The sequence below is a fragment of the Cydia pomonella genome, unplaced genomic scaffold (genome assembly GCF_033807575.1).
Source record: "Cydia pomonella isolate Wapato2018A unplaced genomic scaffold, ilCydPomo1 PGA_scaffold_203, whole genome shotgun sequence".
Classification (NCBI taxonomy): Eukaryota; Metazoa; Arthropoda; class Insecta; order Lepidoptera; family Tortricidae; genus Cydia; species Cydia pomonella.
Window position 1 is genome coordinate 226218 of NW_026907843.1, and position 15165 is coordinate 241382.

The 15165-nt window shown below is 34.4% G+C and overlaps 2 protein-coding genes across 6 annotated transcripts in view; both read right to left on the reverse strand.

Moving 5' to 3' along the window:
- The window catches only part of LOC133533775 (uncharacterized), a 252001-nt gene that overhangs the window by 181783 nt on the left and 55053 nt on the right, over positions 1-15165 (reverse strand). The window lies entirely within an intron of this gene.
- On the reverse strand, positions 3838-6116 carry LOC133533776 (sodium channel protein Nach-like). Its single transcript, XM_061872826.1, has one exon. It carries the CDS (start codon positions 5937-5939, stop codon positions 4506-4508), a length of 1434 nt encoding a protein of 477 aa, XP_061728810.1. The 5' UTR covers positions 5940-6116; the 3' UTR covers positions 3838-4505.

The following is a 15165-nucleotide window of genomic DNA, read 5'->3' on the forward strand; positions in this document are numbered from 1 at the left end:
TGACGTATCTTAAAGTTCGAATCGGGCCGTGTCCCTAAATAACTCCAAAGAGTCTTAGTTAATTTACGTAGATATATTAAATTATAAATTTCTGTACGGCTATCATGAGCTGACACTTGACGTTTACGCTAGCGAATGCGTCAGCACGATCGCAGTTGATCTCGCTCGCATTGCTGTATTGGTGCGATCGAGAGGGAACGCGATCGAGATCACGCAGTCGCTAGCGTAAAAGTCAAATGCCAACTCATGGTAGCCGTGTTGGTAGGCGTAAGTAAACAAGCTTACGTGTAGAACAAGTCATTCTGATGTCCTTCACATAGACTAGTAATTATTGAGTGTCTTAACGCGCTTGAGGCATGCCAAATTTTTTATTGCTGTTATGAAAAAAATAACTTCAGTTGTTCTTGCGTGGACGTCATTAATTACGAGTAGCTTCGCTGTAACTGGATTCGTTACAAAACGAAATTTTTCGTTGAATTCAGTGATATCGATATAAATTGGTATCTGTTGTGATATGACTGTTTTTACTGCTTTGTTCTGTGGAATGACTGTACAATGTAAATAATTATAGCAACACATAGTTAATAACCATAAATAATAAATAAATATGATAGGACATTATTACACAAATTGACTAAGTCCCACAGTAAGCTCAATAAGGCTTGTGTTGAGGGTACTTAGAAAACGATATATATAATATATAAATATTTATAAATACTTAAATACATAGAAAACACCCATGACTCAGGAACAAATATCCATGCTCATCACACGAATAAATGCCCTTACCAGGATTTGAACCCGTGGCCATCAGCTTCGTAGGCAGGGTCACTAGACCAAACTGGTCGTCAACCATACATCGGGGTTTTCGGTGCGGGAATGTTTTCGTGTATTTATAACTTTGTTTATTGTAAAATTACCAAATTATGAATTAAAAATAGACAGTAAACTCCAAATGCGCTTAGAAATATTAAAATAGTATCGGTTTTCATAGTTTTTACCTGTTTTTTGGCTAGTGTAAAACATTCTCGCACTAAAAACCCCGATGTATATTAATAACCTAAACTTAACCAGTTATGTGGCTCGCGGTTGATATCAGTGAAATCGGCTTTTTTGCCCTGGAGAGTAAATTTGTCCTTTGAAGAATCATGGGCCAAATATTTACAGAATGTAAAAAAAATTGTTTTATGATTCATAGTAATAGTTGACAATTTACACAGCCCTATTTTGCTTAATACGTAGATTTTTGTGGGTTGGCAACATTTACACTTTAGAACAAAATTGGTTATGTTATAGATAACTTACTAAATTAGACTTATCATTTTAGCACAATTTTATTTACTACGAGTACTGCACACATTGCTTGAAGGTTTAAAATTGCCTCAGATAGCATAAGTTCCTAAAACTTACAAAAACAGATAGGAACTAAGCAGCGAGTGAGAAAAAGTGAAAAAAGGATAATACATATTTTACATAAACGACTTATCCAGAAAAAATACGGAAAGGGATGTTATAAGTTTTTACCTCTGACAGGCTGTTAGAAACAAACTTTCCGGGTAGATACACACTACCAGTGTTTTTAGTTTGAAACTGTTCTTAGGAGGTTTGGTGCAGCTGTTTGAATTACTAGCATAAAAAATACTTGCGAGTTAACTGCGAAAAAAACACAATTAAGGCAAGTTGTTGTCAGATTATCCCAAAGCCGCTTTGGTAATAATTGGTAATCCTTTATCGCATTGGCATGCATATTTTGCGGAGTTACTTCAACTAAGGGCCACCCCACACTAGCGTCTTTTGACCGTCGGTGTCTAGTCAGCGCTATGGAAAATGGCGTCGCTGCGCAGTTGCGCCAACGTTGCGTCGAGCAGCAGCCATAGAGTTGCTAGATACCGACGCTCGAAAGACGCCAGTGTGGGGCCTCTAAATTGATCTTCCGTCGAAACTTGAACCCTCTCAGATACCAAGCTACGGTATCATCGCTACTCAGATTATCCAAACATACAACTGTTGCTGTTATTACTTAGGTATAGTCTGCCTTGCATGCAGATTAGGCATCTGCTGAGTATAATATCTAGAACTGATATTGATTTTTGTGACAGAATACAAAACAACAGAATGAGCATCGTCCAAATTGCGTCATTAGTCCATTTCTAAACCGCCTAATGGTAAAACTCACCCATTAGCTTAATAATGTAATGTAGCACGGTAGAAAAGCCGAAACTTTTCAGACTACTCCCACACTCCCACGTTGTTTACAAAAGGCTAATGTTTTTGTGTAATAAAGAAGGGTAGACAGAACGTTGGTAATTTCTTTCTAATTCACTTCGCCTTTTTGATGAAATATATGGGTTGCACCTTTTTCTAAATTTCCGAAAGAAAAAAGGCAAAGCATGTTGAGACAGAATTTCTTCGTATAATATCCTACCGGGTTAGTGATGAAAACTAATACTTGTACCAGTATTTTAACTTTATTTGTCTCTTACAAAAATAATTATAACCTATTTACAATACAATACAATACAAATACTCTTTATTGCACACCTCGATACAGAATCAGTACAAATAATACAACACATAAAGAAGAGGTAAACAACAGGCAGTCTTATCGCTAAAAAGCGATCTCTTCCAGACAACCTTATTTATTTACAATAAAGACGACGTCCTCACTATATTATATTATAACTTGTCCGTAATCGAACGGACCACTTGTCACTGCATACCCGTCTTTTTACAACAAACAAGGTCCTTACATTCGTTTTTTTGCAAGTAATACACATGTTTTTGAATATTTACTACTATTTAAGGCATGCTAACTATGTGCAGCCTCCAAGCACTCAAATACCCTAGGGTTTAGAATTAAAATACACTTAGATTGGGAAATTGTCTTTATTGATTTAGATAATAATAATTATAAGAGGTTTGTTAATTAGTAGAGACTTAATAATTAGAAACTTAATCAGTTGGCTCATCGGCTTCTTTCCAACAGTGAACAACACTTCAGGGCAATGAAATGCCGTCACTATGTAATTCTTAAAAAGTGACCCGTTTTCGTTGCTCACGAGAAAAAATGTAGGATGAGTATTTCATAAATCTCAGATGTTTTGAACGGATATCGTCAAAAAATATTTTCTTAAAATATTCCATTATAGTTTAATTTTCTTACATTCTTCTGTTAAAATGAAAGTATGTAAGTTAGTTGAATTTGTAATTTAAAAATATTGCAGCATTTTTATCTAAGTATATTTGGAAATCTTATCACAAAAGACTAGACAATTTATAAAAAAAATAGTGTGGATATAACAATAAAAAAATCGAATAGTCAAGTGAGCAGAGACCGATTTCCGAAATTTTTATCCGATTTTGTTATTAATAGAACTTCAAGTAATCCTCCACTTGAAACAAAATGTCACTAAAACTTGTGAAATTTCACAAATCAGTCTGAGATGTGAAATAGACTTATAATTTTCCATCTGCTAAGAATATATTTTTCCGGAAGGAAAAAAAAAATAAGCACAGAAGGCCAGAAAAATATTATACCCATTCTGTGTTGCGTCTAAATGCTTAGTACATTTTTGTAAGTACTCAGGGTTTGTCACCAAAGCTTGAAACAGCCTTTTAGATATTAGAATTAAATTTTTCAGATAAACTGCTTACATTCGCAGGCAAATGTAAAGGGATCTATCTGCCCGCGTAGCCAACATGCCATTCATTAACGCTCAGTATCGTAGCGTAGTCATCACTCTCTATCACTCTTCCATATTAGTGCGACAGTGACATTTGCGTTTCGTTCGCTACAGAGCTTTATCGATTGGCATGTGGGCTACGCGGGCCGATGCGAAAGTTATTTATCAACGCAAGCAAATTAAGAATGTACGTAGAATAATAGACGCAACGAAATTAGATATTGTGATAAATATGATTTAATTATAATACTGGTTCAATTTCAAGTATAGTTTGGATAATTTTAATCAGGTATTTGGGTTATTCTACTTTTTACTGTCGGTTTTTGTGTCCCCAAAAGAAAATATTTGATTTTTATGTTTATAAGTGATGTAGTTTTTCAAATGTTTAAATTAATTTTTATAAAGCACATTTTAATATATATATATATTTATAGTAACAAAATTGTCATTATGAGTAAAAGAGCTGGGACGGTAACATAGTTGTATATTTGCATACTCCACGCTATAAATTCAAAAAAAACAAGGGTCGAATATTGATGTTTATTTGTGCTTGTTCAGTTTTAAGTAGTTAGTGTAAGTTAAAAATCATTACGAATATTAAAATTTAAAGGTTCTTTGAAATCATAAAAACCTGCCGTGAAAAGTAGAATGACCCATTTAAAATACATATGTTGGCTTTAGGTATCGGTGAGTGTACAGTATAAGTTAATAAATATAAACTGTTATAACTTTGTTTGTCGAATATCTAGCCGTAACAACAACTGGTGCCTTCTTATTTGGGAACTAACACCAAACAAAGTGTTTCATGACTATCAAAAACCCTTAATTCTTATACTTCCATCGCTTAAAGCAAAGATAATAAAAAACTTCAACTATAGATAATAGAGAACCGCCAAAGCAGAGACCGAAGCTGTTTCCAATCGCGACTACGAGGTCGAGCGTCGTGCGGGCAACCTGCCGGGTGATCCGTTCATAGGGTCGGTTACTCAAAGAAAATTTTGCGCTCCTCGCTTTCACGTTTTCTTCAGGCTCAAAAAAATCTTTAGCAACCACGTTAAAATCCGGTTCTTCACAAGACGGTAAACAGTCACAAATTAAGCCCGTTTCATTCATCCCAGGCACTCTTAGTTTTCTTAATATTCTAAAGTTGTTTGATAGGCATTTCAATCCTTCCAAATCACAATACCGTTCCTCGTATATTTGAGGAGAAAAGTGATGAGTGCAGTTGCAGAGTTCCAACTGAGCATCAATACGACATTGGCTAATACAACCAGAATAACTGTAGTATTTATAAGCTATATAATTTTCTGGAACTTCATTTGGGAATCTACATTGACGAATTTCTGGAGATAGCAAAGACACTTCTGGTTCATTCACGACATTCGTTATAGAATATGTCACGTTAGCTTCTGCACCAAATAGAACTGTCAACCTCCGATCGTATTCCATGTTCCAGAATGGGATGTCTTCTGGTGCGTGCAGGAATGCTTCATAATCTTGAGACGCCACAATTTCTATTGAAGCTTGCCTATCTTTATTTGATGTTTGGTAAACAGGTGACTTCTTGGGACCATGCACATTATTCATTGAATAACACGTGCCGTATTCCGTTATTATTGGCTGGAAACTGCTGCAACATTCGAAAGGTATTCCATTCCATTTGCAGCTTAATAACAAATCTTTGCATTCTGAACGAACAGCCAGACTTAGTTGACCAAAATCTGTGGGACAGAGAGGTTCGTTGTCGCAGAGAGCAAAACAACTGTGACATAAACCGTTGAAAAATCCAATTTCCCCGATGAATCGGTCAAGCTTACCTTTATCTCCAGGATTGATTTCCTGGCTAAGCATATATATTTTGTCAACGTTGGGTATTTCACAAAGGGTTATCGATGCAAAAGTTGTGTTCCAATCTAGATAATCCGTTCTCGTCGTAAACCGAATTGTGTTCTCTTGGTAGTGGTTGTAGTATCTGCGAATCGTGGCTACGGCAGCAATCCACACATGGACGTAAATAATAAAGTAAATTAACCTGTATATAAAATGCACATCTTTCCGCATGAAAAAACTTGGTCCGTGAACTGTCAGATGTTCGCAAGTATGTTGGAATCGTCGGTAAAATACTAAGACGTGGCCCTTAATTTTAGACCACATTTTCAGTCGCTTTACGACCGTGCCGTTCCTGTGAGCGGCGAAGTGAGAATGAATCAAAGGGATCCACGTCGTTTGGTTAAATAAGGTACGCATAAAGCACATCTAAAAGGTTTCCATTTAGATAATGTTTTGTAAGCGGTATCATTGTCCGAAAAGTGTAATATACCTTCAATAAATGCTATAAAACAACGGCGATACAAAGATTAAAAGCTTTTGATAAAAGCACAATCTATTATCTAGATAAATTATAATAGGTATAAAATATATCGTCACAGTAGTAATGATGTTTCTATTACACTTGATCATACGGTGTTATTCTACACCGCCTGAGTATCAGAGAGTAATAGCCGATATTTTCATATTGCTTATGATGTTTTTGTGATATCCAGAGCCCGTACATTTTATGCCGTTGACAGAAAAATGACGTCACGCTACATAGAGTGATTCAAATTAGTATTTTCGTAATAATTAATCATTTGTCAACCTCTTTAGGTAACTGATACATATACTTGACAATCAGTATAGAAACGTCTAACTGACTTTCGTTTTATTGTCACACAAATAAATAATAGATTATTAATTTATGAAATATTTTTGGTTTTTAACAGCGTAACAAGCTTTTATTCACGTAACAAGTATTTATTATGATACTCATCAATAAGTAAGTAACCTAAATTTGTAGTAACTCCCTGTATGTTAAATTACGTCATTTTTGCGTCAACGGAATGAAAAGTATGGGCCCTGGTGATGTCCAATAGACCTTAAAAGCAAAACACTTAAGACAAATATTTATAATATTTAGATAAGGAGACTTCAGTAGGTACGTATTTGGAGTAAATTGCAAAAAAATACGTAGTTTAATAACTGTAAATCGTTAAAGATAGTTGATTCCATTGTGTATTGACAATTAAGCAGTTTACAGTTAGGTGCAAAAGTAAGTCGAATGTAGTACCTTAGTAGTATGCAGATATATTTATAATAGTTAGGCATTATTTAAATGTTTAAAACACAATTTGTAGATTATGAAAGGCTGTCACAATCAATCCACAAATGATCTAGGCTAAACTGTGAAATTCTTACTTTGTTACAACCCCGATATTTACCGAACCTCTGTATATAGGAAATACTCAAAATTATTAAATCAGGGAATGGATAACTGTATACGACAAGTAAATAACAGATTGGCTCATATATTTTTTATAGAAAACTATTGTGAATAAAGAGTGTATTGCAAAACTGAATCATTGAAATTATATATTTTTTCTATGATATAGGAGGCAAACGAGCAGACGGATTGCCTGATAGTAAGCGATTACCGCCGCCATGCACACCAAAGGGGTTGCAAGTTGTCGGCATTTATATGGAGCGAACCACTAATCCACTTTTGCGCCAATAATATAGGTAGAGAGTGGTTTAAAACTGGGTCAAAGGTAATGACATTTTAAATATAATTTCAATAATCTATCTAGAGTATCCTTAAGTATCCTTTGTGAATAATATAGATTTTAAGTTAATTTTACTAACCATATATGGACTTCTGGGTCTGAAATAAAGATTTATTAATTAATTTATTTATTTATTTAAGAGGGGACGGCCGTTTCTCCATACAAACTTAGTTCCCATTTTCCTCTCTGGATATTGATATAATGGAAAGTATTTTACATAATTTGATGTATATTAACAATAGCTATTTCCTTACGTTTGACTATTTTCGATTTTTTGATTATTGTAAAAACTAGGAGAGAACAGTTGTCATAAAAAAATTAAATGCTCCTAACTCGTATAATTTTAAAATACTAAAACATCAATATATCGGTCGATATATAAGAAATTGTGTCAAAGTATTTTCAATAATGTTAATATCCAGAGAGGAAAATGAGGACTACGTTTGTATGAAAAGGCGATTTCGCGCGGGTCCTCCACTTTCGTCTATAGGAAAGCTACTTAAAAAGTCAGTGAAAACTTTTATTAGTATTTTATTTATTTTTACTATATGTACCTATGTGGCTTGTAAGCAGGACTTCTGGAAGAATAAACATAATTAAATATGTGTCTCAATTGTTTCTGAATTTGACATGTACAAAAAAAAATAGATTCATATGTATGTTAACGAGAAATAATTTACTGCTAACATAATTACTTACCAATTTCATATTAATTTAAGATTCATCTTTAAGTAGTAAGTACAATGCCATTCAGCTTTGCATCTAACAATATTTATTTATTTAAGTTACATATCCACATAAAAACGTGTTAGCGTATGCTTTATACAAATTTATATGTGTATGAAATAAGTGCAATAAAAACAATAGGTACAGTCAGCATCAATAGTAGCGGATGAAACAACGCGCCAAAAGTATCTGACATCTCAGATAACTTTTCCAAATATAGATAAATTTCTAAAATTCATGTTCCAAAGTATATCCTTTACAGTCTCAGTTGTTCTATAATAAAGACATCAGTTTTTATTAAGCGGTTATAGAATGGTAGATACTTATGAAGCGTTATTTGATCCGGTTTTTTGATGCTGACTGTACAATACGATTTCCATGGTTAATTTCCGTAGCAGAATTGGATCAATTAACTTAGATTATTTACAGGTCGTTTATGCTTAATTATGTAAAAACACCTAAAAAACACCTAATTAGGTACCAGTTTTATTCAAATGTGATACCGACTATACCGCTATAATGCCTGAAATCAACAAAAAATTGCGTCACACGTCATATACATTGGTAAATATAAGTACCTAAGGCTGTAACATAACATAATATTGGCTGGAAATCTGTCTCCCTGTTGAACATAATCCGACATATTGCTCTCAGCCACCCTGCGGTTGACGGTATAACACCTAGTAACGCGCTCTGAGAAATACAGAGTATTTGTCTTTACCACGAGTTTACACTGTGACTACATCCACTTAAGCCAAATTTCATGTGTGTGCGGAAGTTAACGAGGTCAATTTCATATAATAATTATAGTACGATAAAAATATTTTTGTACATTATTTCCTTATATTTGTATATTTATTAATGACTAAAACTGCTCGTATTTATAATCATAAATATCAGTAATTTTTATTTCAGTAACACTTACTATCTATCTATACATAAATGCTTGTGTCGCGACTGACTGACTGACTGATTCATCAACACAGAGTCGAAACCACAAAAGCTAGAAAGTTTAAATTTGCACACTAGGTTGCATTTATATAGTGTACAAGAGATAAGAAGCGATTTTGTAAAATTAATTTATATAAATATATTTAATTAATTTATCTTATTAATTTTATTAACAGCTTTGAATAAAATGTACTTCACAATAAAAACGACACCCTGCCCTTGTTATGGAGATATATCATAACTAAATAATCAGAAATCGAATTTGTATACAATGTGCACCGAGCCATTTCTACTTAAATGATTACTACTTAAAAGCAGTGGAATTTGTAATTGAATTAGGCGACGTTAGAGGCTCAAACCGCGTTCCTAGTGTCATCGCGACCTACTTACCCAATCCGTACACATTTCACAATCGGCTAATTAGGTTACAGAGAATTATGCGATATGAATATTAATACTAACAAAGTTATAGAGCACGGTACCATCGCCCACACTGTTAACTGTCCATCGGTGGACCTTATTACAAAAGGCATAAGCTCCACCAATGGACAGTTAAGAGTGTTGCTGTTTTTACTATATGCTGTTATTTAGGGAAAGGTAATAGAAGTAAAACGAGAAATAAATATTGTAAAATTGAGAAACATAATTTAATTAAAACAGTAGTTTAGCTAGTTATACTAAAACTATCTATGGCAGTGTTGCCAGAGCGCTTACAGCTTAATGTACGTTCATACGTCAAAAAAGGTACGATTTGGGTAAAAAAAGTACGGTTTTTTTTTATTGTTCAAATTCCTTAAAGAAACAATATTTACATTGAACACATCTTTGTAACTGTCACAAATTAGTGTATTGACGTCATATTTAACCAATTTTGTTTCACATTGAGAAAATCACTCTCAAATCGAATCATTGACTCAGTCGCAATCCACGAAGTAACTTCTGTACAAAAAAATTTTTTTGTTATAATAGGGTTGTTTCCAATTTTTTGAAACGCTCGTATTACGTTCTATATTAACTAAAAGTTGCCCTAAAATTCAACTTTATACTAAAAACGGCTTTAAATATGTTAAATGAACAAAATATATTTTGACGGATGCTTTCGCGCCCAAAACGCTCTTTGAAAATTGAGTGACGTCACAGTTTACGGTTTGACACATAACTACATACACACGTAGAAGATACGAGCTGTCAAACGACATTTGTCATTTGTTGTCTATCGCCTAACTGTCAACAGTGTCAATCCGCGAGTTGTGACGTCATCAAAATCTTCAAAGACGTTTCGAGTTTGGTTACGTGACGTGTGCCAAAAGATATTTTAAATTCAATATTTACAAAAATATGGTCAGGAAAGATTACAAACTCCCCTAAAAGTAGTTTAACATGTTCTTATAATCCAAAAGAATTTATTGGGATACAATTCTGCCCTAAGATTTGTAGGTGGAAACAACCCTATTACAATGTTTGATTGTGAAAATTAACGGTTTGTAATTTTTCCGACGATTTTATCTAAGGTGTTAACGTCAACGCTTGGATAGTACTTCAAATGTGTTCGCCCAAGTGTGTAGTACGCCTGCTGTCACTGTCAGCTTGACTTGACATTGACATTGAGTACCTCTTGTGTCGATGTCAAAATTAGTGCTTACTGGGGTAAAATCAGGATCCCTAGTTAGTCTAGGGATCCTGATAGTAGGGGTGACAGGACTGATAAGATTAGGAACCACTAGTATAACCTACTACTAGTAGTAGAGAGCTTATTTGGGACAACCGACTGGTCGCCGTCCAGTGGGTCGGCCCAGATACCGCTGGAGCGACAGTGTACAGGCGGATCTGTGCCAACTCAAAGCCGACAACTGGCAGGAAGTGGCACAGGATCGGGACAGGTGGCATTCTCTCGTTTTGGAGGCCAAGACCCTCTTTGGATCACTGCGCCACAATAGTTAGTTAGTTAGTTAGTATAACCTATGCATATAACTTTGTTATTCCGGATTCTAAAAAGGTTATAAATCAGCATCAACTTTTGTCTACATTTTGCGATTGCAATTTGCAATAAAGAAAAAAACTATGTATTTTAAAGTACAAAATACAACTCATTTGTTTTAAGTATTTGTCTCAGGACAGTAATTAAATTCTAACATAGCAAAGTTAAATTTTATATACATGAAAAATAAAGTGGCTGGCCGAATTTTGACTGAGTTTTGTAATCTGGATAAAACAAAGTACACGCAGATGACTTAGTAACTTTCTCCCGGATATGCAAATGTATATAAATTAAAAATAAATACATTTGAATAAGGTAACCACCTTACAAGATAAACAAACATGATTTATTTACCTGATACCCCAACCCTGACCCTGACTTACCTGATAGCCCATGAGCAAAATTAAATTCTCTCTCAGCTTTTTTTACTTTTAGACTTTTTTATTTTTCTTCAAACAACTGCAGCGGAAGCAATCAGTGAGCAAGTAATTTGCAATATTATTTTTAAAGTTTTCAAACTAGGAAACGAAGGCAAGAAAAGACAAAACTGAACATTGGTTGAACGAACCCGCGCATTTCCATTTTCTTTCCTAGCTTGAAAAAAATAGAGATCACAGGTAAGACACAACTGCCGACTGAAACTTGTACGTAGTTTGGACGTGTGTTGTCTATAGTACTCTTTTTATGTTGGCACTGTCAGATTAGGAATTTTGCCCTGAACCAACATAACGAAAAATTTTTTTTTTGTTAAACAAATAAAACAATCATACATCAAACTGTACGATTTTAGTACGATGTACGCTGCATACAAAAAAGGTACGCAAGGGTCCAAAAAAAGTACGTAAAACCGTACTAAAAGGTACGATTTGGCAACACTGATCTATGGGCGTTCACTTTTTCGTCCGCTAACGAAAAATAGTATGATCAACGCTAACTGGCGCGGAAACGTGCGACGGAATTTACCTACAATGGCACCCGCGTGCGTGCGCCCGCTACGTGCACCCGTGCCAGCTAGCGGACGGCCTGCTTGGTATAATGACATTAATCACACAGCTCATGGCTGGCTCCTTCGAGCAACGCCGGGAAGGGGACGGCAGGCATTCATAATATTTTCCCTCTACCGAAGCATAGGTACAACTGTACCTATAACGGTTCATGTTGTGACTCGTCCGTACACAAAAAGAGATCGAGGTGTGCAAGATTTGTCTTTGACGTGTGTCATTTTCTATGTATTTGTGTTGTCATTACAGATTAGACTTTGTATGTAATTAGTGAGAAGTGCGACTGTGGGCACGTTTCCCCCCACAAAAAATAGCAGAATGATTTTTTTCAGTAAGATATCGCTTAGGCTCCTCCCTTCCGACGTTTCGGAAGCCGGTGTTGCTCGAAGGCTGGCTCAGTGGATCATTATTTAAAAACAATTAATTAGAGTATCGCAGCCATTTCAGGTGATTAAATACAGACAGTGCATCCCTTCACAACCAATTCAAGCCCATAAACTGCAGTTATAATATTAGTAAACGAATTTTATAATTGTGTGTATAATAAAGTAAACAATAATAATATTACCGCTCGCGTTTTGCAAGTTTTACGAATCATACATTTTCTTTAGACAACATGATCAAAGGCATAACTTTTATGGAGGGACTCTGTATATAACAGATACAAATATACTACACATATCAGTTAGGTATATTAATAACTATTGCGATTTTGCTTACTATCTTATTATTTATTTTAAGTAGATTCTTATATAGGTAGGTCCTCAATAGTTTTATAAACTCCATTCAGGAGGATAAAATGTCTCAAGCTTAGATCATATAAAAATTTTAATGAAATAAAGCACTGAAATTAAATTAAATTATTCATTTAGAAAGATTAATTAAATAAAACAAAAGCGAATCAAGTGAAATAAAGGAATAATTTTGTTATACGGATTTAGTCGTTCGCTGTTCATAATTCAAGCGACGGCGACTTAGTCACAATCACAAAGTTACATGATTTATATACAGTACTTTAACTACGCTACATTATATATTTACTACGTTTACATACATACATACATATAATCACGCCTATTTCCCGAAGGGGTAGGCAGAGACCACGGATTTCCACTTGCTACGATCCTGACATACTACGTTTACATGTATTAAAAAATATAGATACCTATCTAATATTGATACAGTTTAAAAAAAGCAAGTCGATGGAAATCGTGTTCTGGTGACTACCCCGGTACTGAGTAAAATAAGCAGCGATTTGGTTCAAAATTACATCTCAAAACTTTTTTTGTAGTAGAAGAACTGCGTTGCAATTTGCGAAACATGCATCTTTTTATGGATTCCAGAAATCTTTTTTTCTTATTAAAAGGACGTAACAGCCGGTAAGATACGTTGTTATTGCTGGAATAGCTTTTTATATTTTATGAAGGTACGGAACCCTCCATTATGCATGTTTTTTAAAGGTACACCTAACATATCTAACAATAAGCTGTCTCGCAGAAAATTGTGTTATAGACTAGATTATTTGGCGACGAAAAACGGACAGGAAGTTACGGTACTGATTATTAAGTATTGTGTGATGATAACTTTATTGTTAGTTCTCCGGAGCTGAGTTTTGAATTATTAAGCTGGAACTGGCGCTCGTTGTATACAAGAATTCAGTTTGTACCGAACATAGTTCGTACGAAGTGCTATCTAACTCATAGACTACATCAGCCCGTGTAAATAATAAAACAACACATTGCAGGTAGTTTGCTATAGGCTGTGAATGTTTATAGGTCGTTTTTTTTGCATTAGAAATATAATCTTTTTTTTATTATAAAAGCACTTTAGAAAAATAAGTCACAGCAAATATGTAACAACTAGAAATCATATACGATTATTTACATTATTTTGCTTTCGTAAGTAATATAAACTAATTTTTAAAAACGCTTTCTTAATAATTTTCTATAACAAGACACGTCAATATTGTTTACCTTTTTTTCTATTACTAAAACAACGAAGCATACAAAGTTAATTTGGATACGTACTTCAATTGTTACTTAGATATACAGCATGTAGTAATATTTTATGCACAAGATGTTACCTCTATCGTTACCAGCCCTTTCCTTAACTTATATTTATTTATTCCATTAATTCTCTAAAATTAGGATTTATTCCACTTTGTGATGCACTATAAATAATATACAGTGTCCATCGATTGTCAAGTATTAACACGTGGCTTCGCTGCCGGTAGTGTGTGTTGAAGTTTTGACAGTTAATTTGAAGTATGGTAATATTTTCCTATGATCCGCATCCTGTTTATACCGTGATATATACAGCATCATATGCATACAATTCACATTGCATGGGTCTTACAAATTTTAAAGTATGCTCAACTTGTTCGCGTCTTTTCTGTAGAAATCTAAGTTAAATTCATCTAAAGAAAATTTTTACGCTGCACTCACTCAAATAAGAAATATGTAGTCGCTAACTTTTAATGTTTTGTCCACAAAAGTGACCTTTTTCGAAAATGTGCTTGACCCATAAAATTAGTCATATTAATTTTAATCCAAATAAAATGAGCCCGACATGGCCGTATGATTCAAAGTGATACTTTTTTAACCACGTCGGCAGCAAGCTAGTATAAGCAGTTACCGTAGCCTATTTGCTATGGACGCTTGGAACTTCAAAGGTTTCTCTGCGCGTTTCCAATCCTTTATAAACCCGTACACTCCTTCCTCTCTTTGACCCCATACTGCGAACAAACCTCGGGGACTTCATTCGATATACTTGTAAAAAAAAACTGAATTTATGCATTACTAATCTGGCTTTTTGATTAGTGTATTTTATGAAATTCATATTCGCTTATAAGAAGTGTTGTTGCACACGATGCGCTTGTTATCTATGCCACCTCTGTTTTTGTATGAAATCTATGTTGACTGAATTTTTGAATTTATTCCGTGACCATAGAGATTCAGACTCTGAATTTTTGAAAAAAAAACAGCTCGTGTGTGTTGTGCCTTAAAACCCAACTTGCATAGTTGGCGAAACACGTGGCGTTGACCGGATGTAGTAAGCTATTATAATAATTTATTATGCATGTAGTATGCAAAGGACGATATTTTAGTGCCTATTTATGTAATAATGTGGTTAATGTCGTACAAATTAATAATTAATGAGCACCCAGCATTAACCGAAAGAAAATCAATGTTATTAAGCTTGAGGTTCATCAACCAAACAAAACGCTA

Excerpts from the sequence above, each read along its gene's own strand:
- LOC133533776 (XM_061872826.1), bottom strand. The coding sequence starts at position 5,939 with ATGTGCTTTATGCGTACCTTATTTAACCAAACGACGTGGATCCCTTTG.